This window comes from Mobula birostris, chromosome 25 (assembly GCF_030028105.1).
Source record: "Mobula birostris isolate sMobBir1 chromosome 25, sMobBir1.hap1, whole genome shotgun sequence".
Lineage (NCBI taxonomy): Eukaryota > Metazoa > Chordata > Chondrichthyes > Myliobatiformes > Myliobatidae > Mobula > Mobula birostris.
In genome coordinates this window covers 21,064,272-21,084,353 of record NC_092394.1, presented here as the reverse complement: position 1 = coordinate 21,084,353, position 20,082 = coordinate 21,064,272, and the positions used below count along the sequence as shown (strand labels likewise).

General features: G+C 41.2%; 1 protein-coding gene across 2 annotated transcripts in view; it reads right to left on the bottom strand.

Moving 5' to 3' along the window:
* ankrd13b (ankyrin repeat domain 13B) overlaps nt 1-20,082 on the bottom strand; it is a 463,600-nt gene that overhangs the window by 36,344 nt on the left and 407,174 nt on the right. For both annotated transcript variants that reach the window (XM_072242851.1, XM_072242852.1), the window contains 2 exons: nt 16,239-16,303; nt 14,116-14,246 (listed from right to left, as the gene is read on the bottom strand). In XM_072242851.1, coding sequence (XP_072098952.1) covers nt 14,116-14,246; nt 16,239-16,303 — 196 coding nt within the window. The remainder of the gene's footprint in view (nt 1-14,115; nt 14,247-16,238; nt 16,304-20,082) is intronic.

The window sequence follows — 20,082 nt, the reverse complement described above, 5'->3', positions numbered from 1 at the left end:
CCACCCCTTCCTCTATTCCCCGCTCTGACCGTTCATTACTTCTCTCCTGCCTATTACACTCCCCTGGGTCCCCTCATCCTTCCCTTTCTCCTATTGTCCATTCTTCTCTCCTATCAGATTCTTTCTTTTCCAGCCCTTGACCTTCACCTGTCACTTTCCAGTTAGCCACTTTCCCCTTCCCCCACATTTTAATTCAGGCACACACCCCCCCCACTTCCCTCTAGTCTGGAAGAAGTGTCTCAGCCTGAAACATTGACTGTTAACTCTTTACCACAGATGCTGCCTGACTTGTTGAGCTCCCCCAGCAATCTGTGTGTGTTGCTTTGGATTTCCAGCATCTGTAGATTTTTTTCATGTTTTCAGTTAGTTAGTTAGTTATTTTATTTTTGGTTCTTTGAACAAGGATTTTTTTGTTTTAAGTGCTTTCTTTGCTAATTGCTGTTTAATTAAACATTCTCATTGAGTGAAATAAGCACTATATAAAGAGGCAACCAATTATTCCAATATTGATTCAGAGGCTAGGATGATTAATTAGCTTTGCTCATTGTTAATAGCTATGAAAAGATACTTTTCATGTAACCAATAACATACCAACTTTGCCTCGCAATGACAATCATTAAAATACATGTTCAAACTGCATTTTTTTTTGTAATGATTGAGGAATATTTGCCAGGAGAACTTGTTACTTATTCTTGCAGGAGTATTTATCATGAACATCCTTTTTGTGCAATCTGTACTGGAGTGACATTCAATCATAATTTTCTGACCTGCAATAAAATTTGCTAAGCTATCCTTGGAGTGAATAATATAATAGCAATAGCTTAATTTAATGTACATTTTAGATATTACTCTACACAAAGGAGCAATTAGCTATGTACCAACACTTATGGGCCTTCAGAGTAATTGGATGTAAAGTGTTTTGAGATCAGGCACTGAATAAATCCACTGTCTGGAGGTCTTTTGAACTGTATCTTTTAGTGAGATTGCATTACTGTTAGCAAATTGGTCCATTTCCATTACAATAAATAAATCATGTGCATGCAAAATTCAATTGCGATTTTTCCCCTACCACCCTTATCAGGCCTTTGATTTGTACAGAAATACTAAGAGAGAAAGTATATCAATACTTCATTACAAATCTCTTAATCGCAGACGTGAACTGTACGTGAGGAATCAGCAGAGTTAAGTACCCGAAATCCAAACCGCTGATGATGAAACTCATGTGAACTAACACAGTTGAACTCAATTTGCTTTGACAATAAAAGAGCTAACATTGAAGTCTCTGAAGTTAGACCAGCAGTAATCCCCTCAGTCATATTCTAATAATGAGGACGACACGTTTCAAAGACTACAGATTTCTCGGTTGATATTGCCAACTATTAAGGTTGTCACAGATGGGAGTGGTAATGGGAATAAGCTCTCGTTACCTATTAAATGCTCCCAATGGTGAGCACCTCAGATAGTCTCTGGCAACCAAGTCCAGCTCCTGGCCTTCACATGTGGCTTAGCTGTTAAGCGTGGCGGAAACACATGAGCTTGCTACACGGGCAACAGCTTGCTCTCCATATTGTACTGCTCTGGCTTGTGTATCTAGACAGCTAAGGTGCAATATCCATGGTTGACCCTGACTGACAGAGGTCTCACTCACTCCGTGCCAACCACTATTCCTAAAACTTATGCCCACCCAGCCGTCCACTGAGTTCCTCCAATGGACAAACAATTAACACACTCCCATTTAATTTCAAATATCGGCTTGTGTTCTCTCAGAGCCCTCACCAGCTTATAATAGATAATTGCCCTTGAAATATAATTCAGAGTAGCACGTTTCTCAACCCACACTGAAATGTTCTTTCTTGACCACAAAATCCGAAATCTATCATGCCCACACTGCCAAGGTGAACGTGTGCTCTAAATCACAGTTTGGTCTCTTTCTTCATTATTATTTTATGTAATTTACACAAATGCGGACATGTCTGGGAAGCTCAATACTTGCTGTCCATCCCCCACTACCCTTGAGAAACAGAATTCTCTCTTTGAACTTCTTGCTGCAGCCCTTACAGTGAATATTCTCCCATCAAAGTGTTTGACAAGAATTTTCAGGATTTTGAGGAAGTGACGATGAAGGGATGCTAAATTCTTTCCATATCAGAATGAGATGTGACTTTCAGGAAATAACGTACCTGAAACACTATGATACATAGAGAACTGCTGAAAGACATGCGTATTTTCTTTTAATTCCACTTTCTCCACCTACAGTATGCATAGGTGTTTATTTCATACAGAATCACAGAAATATAGTCAGCAATCTGGCATCAGGCCTATCAATGCCCAAGCCTATGTCCCCATCGTGAGAGATGGAAATGGGTAAGGCCGGCCAATGGGGCTCTGGTGAAGCTGTATAGGCCAATCCCTGTACAGTGGATATAATACGTTACAGAAACATTAGTAAATTCCTACCATACCATCGACTTTGAATGATGGAGATGGGGGTAAGGGCTCAAGAAAAAGATTCTGGTATCATACCCACTTCAGGAAGGCATCATTTCTTGGCTCAGTTCAACAGAATCTTGCGATGGTCTTACCATAATCTACACAGAATCAGCTTCTGGAATACACTTACACAATCCTAATTTTCTCTTAGAAATCTCTCACAGGAAATAAGTGATTAATACTTCTAATTACATCTCCTATTTTCACAAGCTATTTTCTTGCAAGGCACACTTCAGCTGTCACTTCAACCTCCCACTTCCCATTAGCTGACTCACATGTGGGTGTTACGTGTGAGCGTCATTGTGTTGTTCAAACTGTCTGTCACCATGGCTTAATTCATCATTTCATTTTTGTTACAGTTTCTTCCCCTTCACTCACCCTTAAAATTTAGTAGAATGAAGTTCAGTCATGATCTGAATCCTTTATCATGAGTATCTCAGGAGAAGATCTGGAATGTGTGCTGTTCTGTTGTTTACCAAAATATTTACTCATCAATGTCATATTATTAAACTTGAGCATCTATGTTTCCTCAGTGTTTTTTGAGCATTTTTACTGATATCTTCAATGCACCAGTTAATATTGTGTAATATGATGGACTAAGTGTGTGCTTGATACCTTTATTTTCATAAAGTGCTCATATGATTATTAACATAATTGGGGACTATTCTACAAGACCGTGGCATGAAAAAATGTTGGGGTATAGGATCTCAATGTACTATTTCAAGTGACTATCTGTGAGTACTAACAGGTTCGAGAAAATCTGCAGAGGCTGAAAATCCAAAGCAACACACACACACACACACACAAAATGCAGGAGGAACTCAGCATTCCAGGCAGTATCTATGGAAAAGAGTAAACAGACGACCCTTCGGGACACAACCCTCATTTCCTCTTGGAAATCTCTCACAGGAAGTAAGTGATTTTTAAGTACTAACTAATAAGTAGTACTACCCAATCATCCACCTCCATCTCACAATAAGCAATATTTAAGTCTTGTTGGCCATTTCCAATTCTATAAAGGTATATGCTGTCTCGGCTCTGCAACATTAAGAGTACACTCCTGTACTACCCCGTCACAAACTTTTTCTCTCAGGCTTAGTCATAGTATGATATTCGATCATCATTATTCTAACTTGGTGCATCATTTGAAACATTTTTGATATAGACTTTTCAGAATGAAGCCTTCTTGTGTCTTCCTGCCTATTCTCATTGCTACAGTCAGAAAACACCACTGACACCCTTGATTATGAAGATTTTATTTATTTATGTATTGACATACAGTGTGGCGTGGACCCTTCCAGCCTTTCGAGCCATGCTGCCCAGCAATCCCCCAATTTAATCCTCGCCTAATCATTGGGACAATTTACAATGACTGTGGGATAAATCCGGAGCACCCGGAGGAAAACCACGCGGTCACGGGGAGAACGTATGAACTCCTGACGGGAGTTTGAATCCCGGTCGCTGGTACTGTAAAGCAATTTGCTAACTGCTATGCTATAGCACCGCCCACATCATATGTCTGAGTTCTCATACTTAAGTATTTATTTTTATTTACTTAGAGATACAGTGTGGAACAGGTCCTTCTAGCTCAATGGGCCACATCACCCAGCCACCCACCCTATTTAATAGTAGCCTAATTGCAGGACAATTTTACAATGACCAATTAAGCCACTAACCAATACATCTTTGAACTGTGGGAAGAAACCGGAGCACCTGGTGGAAACTGGTATGGTCATGGGGAGAACATACAAACTCCTTACAGAGGGTCCAGATTTGAACTCTGAACTCCGACGCCCTAAGCTGTAATAGCATCACGCTAATCACTACACTACTTTGACACCAAGAAATCACATCTATAGTCCTATTTTGCTTGGAATATTTGATTGTGTTGTTTTATCGAGATACAAGAATGATTGTGTGTTGCTTTCTCAACACAGCCATTGCTGGAATGGCCAAATTAAGACTAACAATTGCTAACAATTCTTGGTCTTATTCTGGCCACTCCAGCAAAAGCCATGTTGAGACAGAGACACACAATCATTCTTAAAGGTCTTTGACAAAGGTCTGTTCAAAAGGAATTCACAGAAACAGTTCCTAAAGCCCTTCCCCATTTGCTCATAGATTTAGCAACATATATGATGTAAATGGAATTGCTTACGTCAGTTACTGGAACACCTACATCATAATTTGAAGCATCAAATGCAAGTTTTAACATGAATTTTGGTGAACTAACAAAGATTTCCAAGACTTTTCTAACAGAAATTACTATTTTTTGCCCCAATTCCATTTTCCTTCTTTCTGTTTTTAGAACATCAATATTTTTGCAAGATCTGGTAAAAAAAAAACTAGAATTTTCCTTAAACAACAGGAATTCTGCAGATGCTGGAAATTCAAGCAACACACATCAAAGTTGCTGGTGAATGCAGCAGGCCAGGCAGCATCTCTAGGAAGAGGTGCAGCCTAGTGCCACACTTAGAGCATCTGCTGTCCCACAGCTCCCACAACCGAGATTCAGTCCTGACCTCTGGTGCTCTCCATGTGGATTTTATGCTTTTATTAATAGTAGTTCAAGTTCAAGTTTATTGTCATCTGACTGTACATATATAGAACCAAATGAAACAGCATTGCTCCGGATCACTGTGCACCCACACAACATACTGTATATCACTCATAGCACATAAATCAATATATTATACTGTAAATAAGTTAATAAACTATAATTCAAAATGCATGTGGTGAAGTGTAGCACAGGTAATCAGTAAACAGCTTACTGTCCTGGTGACAAGACCTCGGTGGAGGTAGGGTATTCATTAGCCTCACAGTCTGAGGGAAGAAGCTGTTACCCAGTCTGGCATTCCTGGTCCTGATGCTTCTGTACCTTGTTGCTGATGGTAGTGAGTCAGAGAGATTGTGGGATGAGTGGTAGGGGTCCTCAACAATGCCTGTTCAACATTCCCAATAAATGTCACTGATAGTGGGGAGTGAGACTCGCTGGTCCCCTCTGCGGTTTTTACTATACCCTGAGGTCTTGTGGTCTGGTGCCTTGCAACTTCCATACCGCACAATAATGCAGCCAAACAGGACACTCTTGATGGTGCTCCTGTAGGAACACTGTTACAATGGGGGCATGGAGTCCTGCATGCCTCAATCGCCCCAGAAAGTGTAGACCCTGCTGTGCCTTCTTGACCAGTGAGGAAGTGCTGTGGGTCCTGGTTAGATTGACCCTTATGTGTACATCGAGGAACATGGTGCTCTTCACTCTCCCTATGTGTAATGGAGAATGGTCAACCTGTGCCTTCCTGAAGTCCACAATCAGCTCTTTTATTCTTTCCACACTGAGACTCAGGTTGCTGACCTCACACCACTTGTCAAGCCTCTTTACTCCTCTTTGTATGCCAACACATCATGAGGCCAACGACTGTTGCATCATCAGCGTGACTTGCAGCCGACTGTGCACACAACGCTGATGGGCACCAGTGCTCAGTGTGATGGAGCTTGAGATGGTGCTGCCATCTCAGACTGGCTGGATCCATCCTGTCAAGAAGTCCAAGATCCAGTTACAGAGTGGGGACCAACCTCTGAGGGACGATAGTGTTGAATGTTGAGCTGAAGTAGATGAACAACATCCTGGCATACAAGGCATCATTTTCTAGGTGGGAAAGGAAGGAGTCAAAGGCCGAGGCTATGGCATCATCAGTGGACTGGCTTGAGTAGATACTGTCCTGCTGAAGCGTTTCGGACCAAAACGTCAACCGTACTCTTTTCCAGAGATGCTTCCTGGCCTGTTGAGTTCCTCCAGCATTTTCTGTGTGTTAGGGTGGAAAGTGTGCAAGGAGCCAGCTGAATTTGAACCTGGGGCCACTCACATTGAATTCCAGTGTGGATGCCACTACACCACCAGCTGGCTTAGTTGATCTGATGAGTGCTTCAAATTATCAGTCACTCATTCTGCCTTTGTACTTGATTGCAGGACTAATCACCGTTTCAACTGAATTTCCACCAATCCATTAAAAAATACCTGCATTTTTGATACAAAGTATGAAATAAACACAAAAAAAATCTGAAGGCAGCAAAGATAAAACCAAGGATCAGAGAGAATCCTTATCAAGACTAAATCTAGGGTCCACCTTATCTTCAGCCCTTGCCTCTTCCGTCAACCTCCTACAAACTTTTCCACTATTCCCACCCCCACCCCCACTGACTCACCTATCACACCAGGATTCGCCTATCAGAATCAGAATCACGTTTATTGTCACCGGCATGTGACGTGAAATGTGTTAACTTAGCAGCAGCAGTTCAATGCAATACATAAAGTAGCAGAGAGAAATAACAATAATAATAAATAAAATAAAACATAATAATAATAAATAAACAAGTAAATCAATCACGTTTTTGAATAGATTTTTAAAAAGTGCAAAAACAGAAATACTGTATATTAAAAAAATGTGAGGTAGTGTCCAAAGCTTCAATGTCCATTTAGGAATCAGATGGCAGAGGGGAAGAAGCTGTTCCTGAATCACTGAGTGTGTGCCTTCAGGCTTCTGTACCTCCTACCTGATGGTAACAGTGAGAAAAGGGCATGTCCTGGGTGCTGGAGGTCCTTAGTAATGGACACTGCCTTTCTGAGGCACCGCTCCCTAAAGATGTCCTGGGTACTTTATAGGCTAGTGCCCAAGATGGAGCTGACTAGATTTACAATCTTTTGCAGCTTCTTTCGGTCCTGTGCAGTAGCCCCTCCATTCCAGACAGTGGTGCAGCCTGTCAGAATGCTCTCCACCATACAACTATAGAAGTTTTTGAGTGTGTTTGCTGACATGCCAAATCTCTTCAAACTCCTAATAGAGTATAGTCGCTGTCTTGCCATCTCTATAACTACATCGATATATTGGGACCAGGTTAAATCCTCAAAGATCTTGACACCCAGGAACTTGAAGCTGCTCACTCTCTCCACTTCTAATCCCTCTATGAGGATTGGTATGTGTTCCTTCATCTTACCCTTCCTGAAGTCCACAATCAGCTCTTTCATCTTATCGACGTTGAGTGCCAGGTTGTTGTTGTGGCACCATTCCACTAGTTGGCATATCTCACTCCTGTATGCCCTCTCGTCACCACCTGAGATTCTACCAACAATGGTTGTATCACCAGCAAATTTATAGATGGTATTTGAGCTATGCCTAGCCACACAGTCATGTGTATATAGAGTAGAGCAGTGGGCTAAGCACATACTCCTGAGGTGCGCCAGTGTTGACCGTCAGCAAGGAGGAGATGTTAGCAGCAATCCGCACAGATTGTGCTCTTTCCCCTCTCTACCTTTTATTCTGGTTTCTGATGAAGGGTCTCAGCTCCCCAAAAAAACCTGTTTATTCCCTTCCATAGATGCTGCCTGACTTGTTGGGTTCCTCCAGAACTTCTGTGTGTTGCTGAATATTTGAAGCATTTGCAGAAACCTTTGTGTCAATTCTGGTTTCTGCCCTCTTTCCTTCCAGTCCTAAAAAAAGATCTCAGCTTTAGATGCCACCTGACCTGCTGAGCACTTCAGGCAATTTTCTTTGCTGGGTGTTGCAAAAGGATTTTATTGAAATCTGTGAAAGAACGAGGAAAGCGTCAAAGGTGAATGGTGTGGACATGGAACACCCTGTCAAGGGTGGTGGTAGAGGTAGATACATTAGGGGTACTTAAGAAAATATTAGACACATGGATGATGGAAAAATTGAGTCTGTGTAAGAGGTAAGAGTTAGATTAAGTTGAGAAGGTTAAAAGGTTGGCACAACACTGTGGGCTGAAGGGACGGTAATGTGCTATGTTCTATCAATGGATTGTAAATCTCAGGGGTAAGATAAATAGCCTTGAGCATTGAGCACCTGCAAGTGGCTTTCAAAACATAGATTGCATTTATAAATCACTTTTCTCAATCTGGGGCACTTTGTAGTCAACGAAAGGTAGTCACTATTGTAGAGCAAAAGATGTGACAGCCAGACTCCACACAACCAGTTTCTCCAAACAACAACATGATAGTAATCTGGATAATTATTTTTTACTGGAATTCATTGAGGGATAAATATTACATAAACCTGGGATTTTGAATAACCGCTTGGGATCCTTTATATCCAATGCAAAGGATTCTCTCCTCAGAGGCCTCCATGTTTGAGAGGTTGCTTTCCTTGGAAGGCCGTTCTGTTTGAGTGGTCATTCTACTCAATGCTGTCGGAGGACGTCATTGAAATTCTGCGATTTATGAATTAGACTGTGGGCTGTAGTTCAAACTCACGGTAGTTAATATTGATCTCCTTCAAGTCTTTTTTTTGCATTCTGTGTTTGTGCCCATTCTTTCTTGTTGCCGATTGGCATGTCGGGGGTTGGGGGTTTGGATTTTGATGTTCCAGCTGCTGTTTTCCATGTGGAGCAATCTGTTAAGCTTTTCGTGCAAGGGAGGTGTTTGGGGGTTTGTGGCTCGATGTTCTAGCTGCTGTTTACCGTGTGGAGTGATCTGTTTTTTGTGCAAGGGAGGGGTTAGAGATTTGGGGTTTGCAAGTTTTTATTTCTTTTTTTGTGAAGGAGGAGGGTGATGTTTTTCTTTTAAACATCTTCCATGGTTTTCTTTGTTTCATGGCTAGCTGGAGAAGATGAATCTCAGTGTTGTATACTGCATACAAATTTCCATAATAAATAAAACTTTGATTCTTTTTTTTGGATCTTTTGAGAGGTCAACCAGTGCTTTGGGTCAAAATCTCACTTGAAAGGACTTCCATTAATGCTACACTTTTTCAGAACAACACCAGTCTTGATTTAAGTACCCATACCTCCAGAAAGGAACTTGAACCCACCAAGTTCTGATTCAGGATCAGGTCTTGAATTAAGTCAAAAAGCAACTGACTTGGCTGACAAACAACATCTTTCTAGAATCCAGTAAAACATGGCAAAAAACCACTGTAGATTTAAATGAGGCAAGGGGAATTGGTGGTTCTGTACCTGAAGCGAATCACATAGAGACACCACTTCATTAAAATGTATCAAAGATTATTTCAGCCAGAGTACTTCATAGACATTTGTGTGCCTGCATTGTTAAGTATTACAACGGACTGTCTTGTCTCCCTTTCTCTTCACCATTTACACCTCGGACTTCAACTACTGCACAGAGTCTTGTCATCTTCAGAAGTTTTCGGATGACTCTGCCATAGTTGGATGCATCAGCAAGGGAGATGAGGCTGAGTACAGGCTACGGTAGGAAACTTTGTCACATAGTGTGAGCAGAATTATCTGCAGCTTAATGTGAAAAAGACTAAGGAGCTGGTGGTAGACTTGAGGAGAGCTAAGGTACCGGTGACCCCTGTTTCCATCCAGGGGGTCTCAGTGTGGACATGGTGGAGGATTACAAATACCTGGGGATACGAATTGACAATAAACTGTACTGGTCAAAGAACACTGAGGCTGTCTACAAGAAGGGTCAGAGCCGTCTCTATTTCCTGAGGAGACCGAGGTCCTTTAACATCTGCCGGACGATGCTGAGGATGTTCTACAAGTCTGTGGTGGCCAGTGCTATCATGTTTGCTGTTGTGTGCTGGGGCAGTAGGCTGAGGGTGGCAGACACCAACAGAATCAACAAACTCATTCGTAAGGCCAGTGATGTTGTGGGGATGGAACTGGACTCTCTCACGGTGGTGTCTGAAAAGAGGATGCTGTCTAAGTTGCATGCCATCTTGGACAATGTCTCCCATCCACTACACAATGTACTGGGTGAGCACAGGAGTACATTCAGCCAGAGACTCATTCCACCGAGAAGCAACACAGAGCATCATAGGAAGTCATTCCTGCCTGTGGCCATCAAACTTTACAACTCCTCCCTTGGAGGGTCAGACACCCTGAGCCAATAGGCTGGTCCTGGACTTATTTCATAATTTACTGGCATAATTTACATATTATTATTTAACTATTTATGGTTTTATTACTATTTATTATTTATGGTGCAACTGTAACGAAAACCAATTTCCCCCGGGATCAATAAAGTATGACTATGACTATTATATTCCGATCAATTGGGAAGTGACAATCAATTAGAGCAGATTTTCAGTAATTGGTAACTGTCAAACTCTAAAACTGTTGTATTTGACGGAACAGTATATTCCCAAATAAGATAATACAAATATTCCACTGATGCACTAATTTCATAATATTGCAAATGCATTCTTTCACATTGTCAAGATGGCACCAATGACCAATAGTGACATCTTGCAGACAGCTTACGAAACTAGTGGATAATCTCCTTCCTCTAGATCAGGGGTTCCCAACCTTTTTTATGCCATGGACCAAAACCATTAAGTAAGGGGTCTGTGGACTTTAGGTTGGGAACCCCTGTTCTAGATATTCTCCCAAACTGTGATTGATTGCATCCTGTAATTTTCCATTTAAGAATGTCTTTTTTGTCCGACTGAATGATCTGGTGCTTCAGCGATCTCCTGGGGGATTCAGTGTGGAGTACAGCTTTGACCACCACAAGGTGGCTGAGTTGGTTCCTAATGGTGGAATGCAAACCTGTGGCTGGCTCCGTTACTCCCTGTCAATTGAAGTGTCGAGCAAGATTAAAATCGGCAAGGACAAGAGTGGATAGCAAATGGGTGTTCAGTGCCATCTCCCTCTCACTGCTGCCGGCGGGAGGTGCAGGAGCCTTGGGTCTCATGCTGCAAACTTCAATGACCTTGAGACGGCTCCTGGATGTGGACTCACTTTTGGCTGTGGTTTGATGTTTAATATCCTCAGTGCTGAGCTTCAGTACTGAACTGGATCTGGGGTTGTGGCTGCAGCCATCAGCTCCTGGACCACCTTCACTCACCTTGGCGGCTCACGGCTGTGGACTCGCCTTCGGGGATTCTGCGGTTTGGTGCTTAATGTCCTGTGTGGTAGTTACTCACTTTTTGTTGTTTACACAAGGTGCTCTTTTTTCCTTTAAGTAGGTTCTGTGGTGTTTCTTTGCGTTGTGGATGCCTACATGAAGGCAAATTTCAAGGCTATATACATACTTTGATAATAAATGTACTGTGAGCTTTGAACTATATCCTGTTTCGTTTCTGTGTGCCCCGACCGAGATTTTTTTTATTAAACTTAGTACTTCATTACAGCATTTGCCAATAATAGACCTGTAAACTCCAAGGTTTCCTTTACTAGACTTTGCTTCTATCCACTAGAAATCACCAACATTTTGCAGTTAATCCTACACAATATTTTAATGAAGTACTGTATTATGACTGTAGGAAGGTTGTCATTACTATATTGCTGCATACTCTACATTGGGCTCACTTACACTTCAGATTAAAGATTGAGCCAGGTGCAGCACAATAAGGATTTCTGAATAATCAGATCAAAGTTTCAACATCAAAGTGCATTTATTATCAAGTTATATAGACCAGCGGTCCCCAACCACCGGGCCGTAAAGCGTGTGTTACCAGGCCATGAGGAAACGATACGAGTCAGCTGCACCTTTCCTCATTCCCTGTCACGCACTGTTGAACTTGAACATAGGGTTGCCAACTGTCCCGTATTTGCCAGGACATCCCGTATATTGGGCTAAATTGGTTTGTCCCGTATTTCCCCCGCTAAGGTAGAGCTTTCCTATGAAACCTTTCGTGCCGAAATGGCGTGAGGCGAAGAAGCAATTACCATTAATTTATATGGGAAAAATTTTTGAGTGTTCCCAGACCCCAAAAATAACCTAACAAATCATACCAAGTAACACATAAAACCGAAAATAAATAACACTAACATATAGTAAAAGCAGGAATGATATGATAAATACACAGCCTATATAAAGTAGAAATAATGTATGTACAGCGTAATCAGGAAGATGAAGGCAAAACTGATTTGTGGGGGGAAAAAAATCGGCACGTATGCACATGCGCACACAGGTGTCCGCGCAGGGCTTCATGGTCATGGTAGTCATTCCTGGGGTAAAGTGTCCTGGGATTTGACTGCTACTTTTATCCCTTATTTGGGAGTGAGAAAGTTGGCAACTCTAACTGTAAAAGACATGTTGAGGTGAGTTTAACCCTACTTGAACACCCCCCCCTCCCCCTGGGCTGCAAGAATATTGTCAATATTAAACCGGTCCACAGTGCAAAAAAGGTTGGGGACCCCTGATATAGACTATATACAACCTTGAGATTTGTTTCCTTACTGGCAGGCACAAAACAAAGAAATGCAATAGAACCCATTTAAAAAAGGAAGACCATTAAACATGGAATGGGCAGAAAAGAAAACAAATCGTGCCAACAATAAAAGTAAGCAAATAACATTCAGAACTGAAGTTCACGAAAGTGAGTCCACAGCCACACAGCCAGTCATCACTGCAGCTGATCCAGGAGTCTGTTAGTTGCAAGCCACAGTTCAGCGGGGACACAAATAAACCTCGTCAAGCGGTGATGCTAGATTATTAGGAGTTTTACTGCATCTACAACTGGCTCTGTTGCCTCAAAGTACTCCCTTCATTTTACAAACCCCTTATTTAGGTCTTCTATCTTCCATATAAAAACCTCACCTTGTTCAGTCATTTTTATTAGCCATAATCTTCAGCACCTATCTTGCAATTTTTTTTACAATTTCTCCAGAACGCTCCTGTGCCAGTTTACAGTAGTCAAAACAGCATGCAGACCATACCTTAATCAATGTCCTGTATAAGTTCAATAATGCTCTTGAATTCCACACTCTTGAAAATAAATCCATTGTAACAGCCCAAGAATCCAGTGCAAGGAACTGGTCCACAATTAAATGTAGCATACTGGCACATACTGCAGTGTAGGACGCTTTGCTGAGAAGTGGATGAAGCTTGTTTTGTACAGTCACCATAAATTGGTTTATGTAGAAAGGCCACAAAATAAGGCTCTCCTGGATTTATCGCTCATTAAATGGACAAATAAGAAATATTGAAACCATTCTGGTACAATATAAATCTATTTAGTTAATCCCTTGTGCTGTGAATTGCAACATGCAAATGCCATGATTACAAAATTACAAATTTTATTTTTAAAGCTTACTTTTAGAGGTAAAATTGTAATTGATCTATTGACATGTGAAACTACTTCACTCATATCCCTAGAGTCCTGAATTTAATTACCCTCTCCATTTTCAATGGTGCAAGACACTTCCCATTTTTTTCTACCAAAGTGCACTGTCCCATAATTTGTTTGACACTGAGTGGTTGAACATTTTCTAATGCTTCATGCATTAAGTTACATTTTTCCTCAATATTACTTTTAACTACCGATCTGGGATCATTAATGGAAATTGAAATGGAACTTGCTCTAAAATTCAAATCATTCATATAAATTATTAATAACAGATGTCTCAGCACTGGCCCTGTGGGTTCCAGATTGTTCCCTCTTTTACTTTAATTACAATTTTTTTCCTCTGCATTTTGTTTCTTATTTTTTTAAACCAACATTCAGGTACTTGCCCCAACTCCACAGGCCGAAACTTCCGTCACGAGCCATTGCAATACTTTATCAAACATTTCTGGGAAGCAAGTGTATCAGGGCCACTGGTTTCCTGTGTTAAAGGTGTACTCTAAGCACAAGTTAGCCTTGATAGCCTTACTAAATTTTATGAAGAGGACATACTTGAAAGGGATTTTCAACTTACTTCTGTGTTTTTGTGGTGAGTTCCATGGGACGTCCAATATCGCGATTTCCCAGTTCAAAGTTTAGGTTGAAGTATTCCTCCGGAGTAATGGATGTTGGATTGGTATTGCTGAATGTCTGAGTGATGAAGGCCTAGATCACAAAATGGTAAACTAAATTGCAGCAGTTCTAACATCCCTTAGAGAAGTGTTGGATTGAGCAGTCATTAATTAAAATTTCAAAGAGGAGACCTGCTGACGTATAATTCCAAAGTTAAACTAATGTGTAAATCAAACGAATGTGTATGCTGGAAGTTTGCATTGAAAAATGGAGTTGCAGTGAGCTCACTAAAATGCCCATGAAAATCCTAGAGTTCCAGGTCACACAGCCAGAACAGAATCAGAATTAGGTTTAATATTAACAGCATGATAATAATAGGCATCTATTAGTCTCGTGAGACAATGGATTTGCACCTTGGAAGGTTTCTAGGGCGCAGGCCTGGGCAAGGTCGTTTGGAAGACCAGCAGTTGCCCATGCTGCAAGTCTCCCCTCTCCACGCCACCGATGTTGTCCAAGGGAAGCATGATTCCAAAATTCAGTGAGGACCCTTGAAACCCATAATCATAGAAAAAGTATTTGACTTCATTTCATTTCCATAAATCTATACTTCTTCTTATTGTTTAATGCAAGTCAAAATGCAGGAAGATTATTTTTAGATCAAGGTGCCCAGCTCTGGCTGGCTTTCTGATATTCAGCCAGGTATTCAGCCATTCACAGAAATTTACACTGATTAATAAAACTTTGATAATTAAGACTGGGGGAAGAATTTTCACATAGTCTACCAAACTCTCACCATTTATTTGGTGAGAGATCAGCAGGAATGTTGAAGAAATAGCATAAAGGCCTTCTTGTTTAGGATTCCCATGAAATATATGGACATGTGCAATTCCATCCATTTATTTGGCACCATTTTGCTATTTGCAGGTCACAATCAGTACCCGATTACTGTGTGTAACAAAACTCAAACCCAGATTCAGTACTGCATCACTTGATTTACATTCCATGATAGTAACCTTTATAAAACTCAATGTGTCTTGAACTGTACATCTTTGCCTTAAGTTTGAGTTTTTCATTGCAAAAACATTGCAGTATATTTCCTCTGTTATGAATTAGGGCTTAAACACGAATAGCCTTGAAGCACAGGTGCTAAAATAAAGGTCAGCTGTACTATTCCATGACACAAAGCAGATTTTAACTCAATGCAAAATGCTGGAGGAGCTCAGCAAGTCAGGCAGCATCTATGAAGAATAAAGAGTCGACATTTCTGGCTGAGACCTTTCATTAGATCTGGACCTCTCTCCACAGATGCTGCCTGACCCATTGAGTTCCTCCAGCATTTTGTGTCTGTTACCCTGGACTTCCAGCATCTGCAGAATCACTTGTATTTCTATCCAACTCAACAGGGAACATGGTGGTAGTGAATTTAATACTACTGTCCATATGGAGTTTGCATGTTCACCCTGTGACCACATGTGGCTCTAGTTTTCCCCCACCCAGCATTGATTAAGTGCTGTAAATGACTCCTTTGTAGAAATCACTGGCAAAAGAGTCAACAGTGGTATCTATAGGCAAGTAAGAGAACATAAGTCAGAGGGCTACAAGAAAATAAGGAAGGGAAATGTAGTCTATGGGATTACATAGGAGATAGGTTGGATCTATTGTCCAATTAGTCTTGTTCTGTGCTAAAATAAATAAGTATCACAGCTAGTAGAGCACAAGTTCCAACGAGCCAGGTTCAAACCTGACCTTTGGTCCTATCTGATTATGAGGTGTATGAGATCCCCAGGAACATGTGGATTTCCCCTGGGATCTCTGGTTTTCTCCCACATGCCAAAGATGTGCTGATAAGTAGGTTAACAACCTCCAGTTTGCCTGTAATTGATCGAATCTGGGGGAACGTGGGGGAAATGGTGTAGCAGAACTGCCTGTGGGGTGTTTGATGGCCGATGCAGACATGCTGGAAACTTTCCATGTAGATTAGCTCTATAACTTTATGATTTATAAATGAGGGATAAACGCGTATGGTGAATAAAAAAAAACTATGTATTCTAGCTCAGGTAAAAGAATAATATTTGTAATACGCACCCCATTGTGTGGTCCAACATGTTGCTCTGCAATGCCCAGAAATGACTGGAGGGGAGTTTTACTACCTGCAAAATACAAGCAATGCGCTTCAGTATTAGGTTAAATCTATGGCAGCTTATAATGACTATTCTCTGCATTCAGCATGCAAGTCTGCTGAGTTAGAACCACTTGTGCTTAACTCCTCAGATGCAATTCTTCTGACGAGATTTTCTACTTAAAGAAATAAGTATGTAAGTGATCAGTGAGGTATTGTTTCAAGCATTTTACGAATGGTGCAGTGTCCAAGAAATGAGTGTGGAATGTTCTGATTTATAGTTCTAAGTCTTCAGCTTTAGGTGGCCTGTTAACTCAAGTAGCATGGTCAACCTAGTGTTGACACCACTGGCTCTTCCTATTATTATCCTCAATCAATTTGGTGAATGATCTGGTGAATGGTTTCTTACCAACCTCTCCTGTTCATAATTCTCCAAATTCAATGACCTCGGTTGTGTAAGAAGGTAACATCGATTAACATGCCTCCTCTTTAATAAGCTTCAACCTCAGTCTAATTGATTAATCATCCGATATGAATTTATGCTGATTAATGCCATTTACTCTATGGAATTATCAGCTCTCCAATTGCTTCATTTTCACTTCATTGCCAATCTTTTAGAAGCAGTTGTCATCTTTTAAAATGTCTCCTTGCTGTCAGTTTATAGCTGAAAGCCTGCTTAGCTTGAATGGGTTTCACTGAAAAGTCACCATCTGCCAGATATTCAGTCACATCTGGTTGGATACAACAGCAAGGGAAACCACTTCAGTGCAGGAGTCAAAGCCACCACAACAGTCATGTTATGTTGAAGAGTACGGTCCTTCCAATGTGCAATCGTCTGCAAGTTAAGCACCACTGTGTTGCACATCTTGCCAGTAATTAACTGGACTTCAAAGCAATATTATGCATAACCTTATGATTAGGATTGAAATTGAAAATAGAGAATGGTAATTTGGATTGTGACTTTTAACTAAAATTTTTGGCTTCTCCAGTAGGGTGTCAGGAACAATTGACATTGAGCCAGAGGACAAGAAGTAAATAGACAACACAAAGGGGCAAACCGGCCAGTGTAATGCTATTACAGCACTAATGACCTGTGTTCAAGATCATGACCTGGGTTCAAGGCCATGACCTGGGTTCAAGGTTCAAGACCACAGTCTGTAAGGAGCTTGTACGTTCTCCCCATGACTATATGGGTGCTCCAGTTTCTGCCCAGATTCCAAAGGCCTGCATTGTCCTGGCACAGTCGTTTGTTAGAGAAGAACGGTGCCCCGAGCTGTCAGAACCACTCTCTACAGTCCCAGTCATCTCTTACAACCAACACAGTGGAGGCCCCAGAACATGAGATTGTTTCACAACCACAGGTCTCTCCTGACCCTACCCCTTGACAGGAAAGATATTATCCCACAAGAGTAAGGAATCTTCTATAGTGATTAAATTTTTAGACCTGAACAGGGAAATATAAAATTCACTATGCTGTGGATGTCTACAAAATATTTGTATTATATAGTATACTATTTATTTATATATATATATATATATATATATATATATACATACATATATATATATATATATATATATATATATATATATACATACACACAATGACTAGAGAGCAATATATTACATATTTGAGCTGAGATGCATTCTATATTGAGTTGAAGTTTATAGCTGAGCAGGGAGGAGTGTGTATTTAATATTTCAATAATATTTGAGTATTATTGTAAATATATTGTTTAATTGAGCATTCTTTGTTTGCTAACACAATTCGTTATGGGATAAGAAGTACATGAATGGCATACGTCATTACGCCACCACGTCATATTGGATCGTCTCGCTAAAGAAAAATTAAGCACACAAAACGCATCCAGGCTCCCGTGTTTTTCTTTTGATTGATTTCTGGAATTACATAATATAACACCCTTACGCATTCCAAAGGTATAGGGGTTAGTAGTTTAATTGGTCACGTGGATGCAATTGGGTGGCGAGAGCTCATTGGGCCAGAAGGGCCTGTTACCGTGCTGTATCTCTAAATCTAAATCTAGACCAGGTGAACAGATGTAAAACTGCCCTCAGTGTAAAATCATGCATTCCCTCTTTAGCCTTACACAAAAATGGCATTTAGTCTGAAATGATCTATACTGATCAGAGTTGCAACTTGAGCAGCAGTGAAACAGAAATGGCTGGAGGAGAGGAGCTTCTTTGCAGGAGAGCCTGAGGAACATAAAGATCACAGCCACTGTGCACCATGCTGGGTTCGCAGGTATAATTACATAAGCGTTTTCCATAAGTGTTGACACAAAGTAGTGAGAAGTAAAACAGCAATTGGAAATAAGGTATGACAGGAAATACATGCAGACATAAGACTTAAGACAAGTAGAGATGTGACAACGTAGAGTGGAAATCCAGTGATGCAGTATTTATTTCTACTTTTTTTTCATTACATGGGGAGATTGTGGCCTCTTTAGGAAACTGCCACTCCATCCCATCTGTAAATACTTTTCATCAACATTACTCAGGGTCTCAGCCCAAAACTTTGACTGTTTATTCATTTCCATAGATGCTGCCTGACCTGATCAGTTCCTCCAGCATTTTGTGTGCGTTCCCTAAACACAATATCATTGTCTTAAAGCATTAGAATCTTATCAGAGAGTGAGATTCTGACCCCCCCCCACTCCATATTTCCAATTTCTTCCCTCACTTTTTCCTCCCAAGGATTCTGTGCCAGTTCACCGTGGCAACTCACCATGCCATAGACATTTAAGAGTAAGTCACGACCATTGCAATCAATCCAGCTCATTCTGTAACTCAGCACATACATTAATGTGATAGCATAGTGGTTAAATTAATGGATTAACTACTAAAATTCTGGTTCCAAGGACATAAATTTAAATCCTACCATAGTACTTGGGAATTTAAACTCAAAGAACTAAATAACACAAACACGAGGAAATCTGCAGATGTTGGAAATTCAAGCAACACACATAAAAAATGCTGGTGAACGCAGCAGGTCAGGCAGCATCTGTAGGAAGAGGTACAGTCGATGTTTCGGGCCAAGACCCTTCGTCAGCACTAACTGATAGAAGAGATAGTAAGAGATTTGAAAGTGGGAGGGGGAGGGGGAGATCCGAAATGATAAGGAAAGACAGGAGGGGAGGGATGGAGCTAAGAGCTGGAAAGTTGATTGGCAAAACGGATACCAGGCTGGAGAAGGGAGAGGATCACGGGATGGAAGGCCTAGGGAGAAAGAAAGGGGGAGGGGAGCCCAGAGGATGGGCAAAGAGTTATAGTGAGAGGGACAGAGGGAGAAAAAAGAGAGAGAGGGAAAAAAATAATTAATTAATTAATTAATTAAGTGTTCGGTATGAAGGGGAGGTGGGACATTAAAGGAAGTTAGGGAAGTCAATGTTCATGCCATCAGGTTTTAGGCTACCCAGATGGAGTATAAGGTGTTGTTCCTCCAACCTGAGTGTGACTTCATCTTCACAGTAGAGGAGGCCGTGGATAGACATGTCAGAATGGGAGTGGGATGTGGAATTATAATGTGTGGCCACTGGGAGATCCTGCTTTCTCTGACAGACACAGCGTAGGTGTTCAGCGAAGCGGTCTCCCAGTCTGCGTCGGGTCTCACCAATCTATAGAAGGCCGCACCAGGAGCACCGGACGCAGTATATCACCCCAGTCGACTCACAGGTGAAGTGTCGCCTCACCTGGAAGGACTGTCTGGGACCCTGAATGGTGGTAAGGGAGGAAGTGTAAGGGCATGTGTAGCACTTGTTCCGCTTACAAGGATAAGTGCCAGGAGGAAGA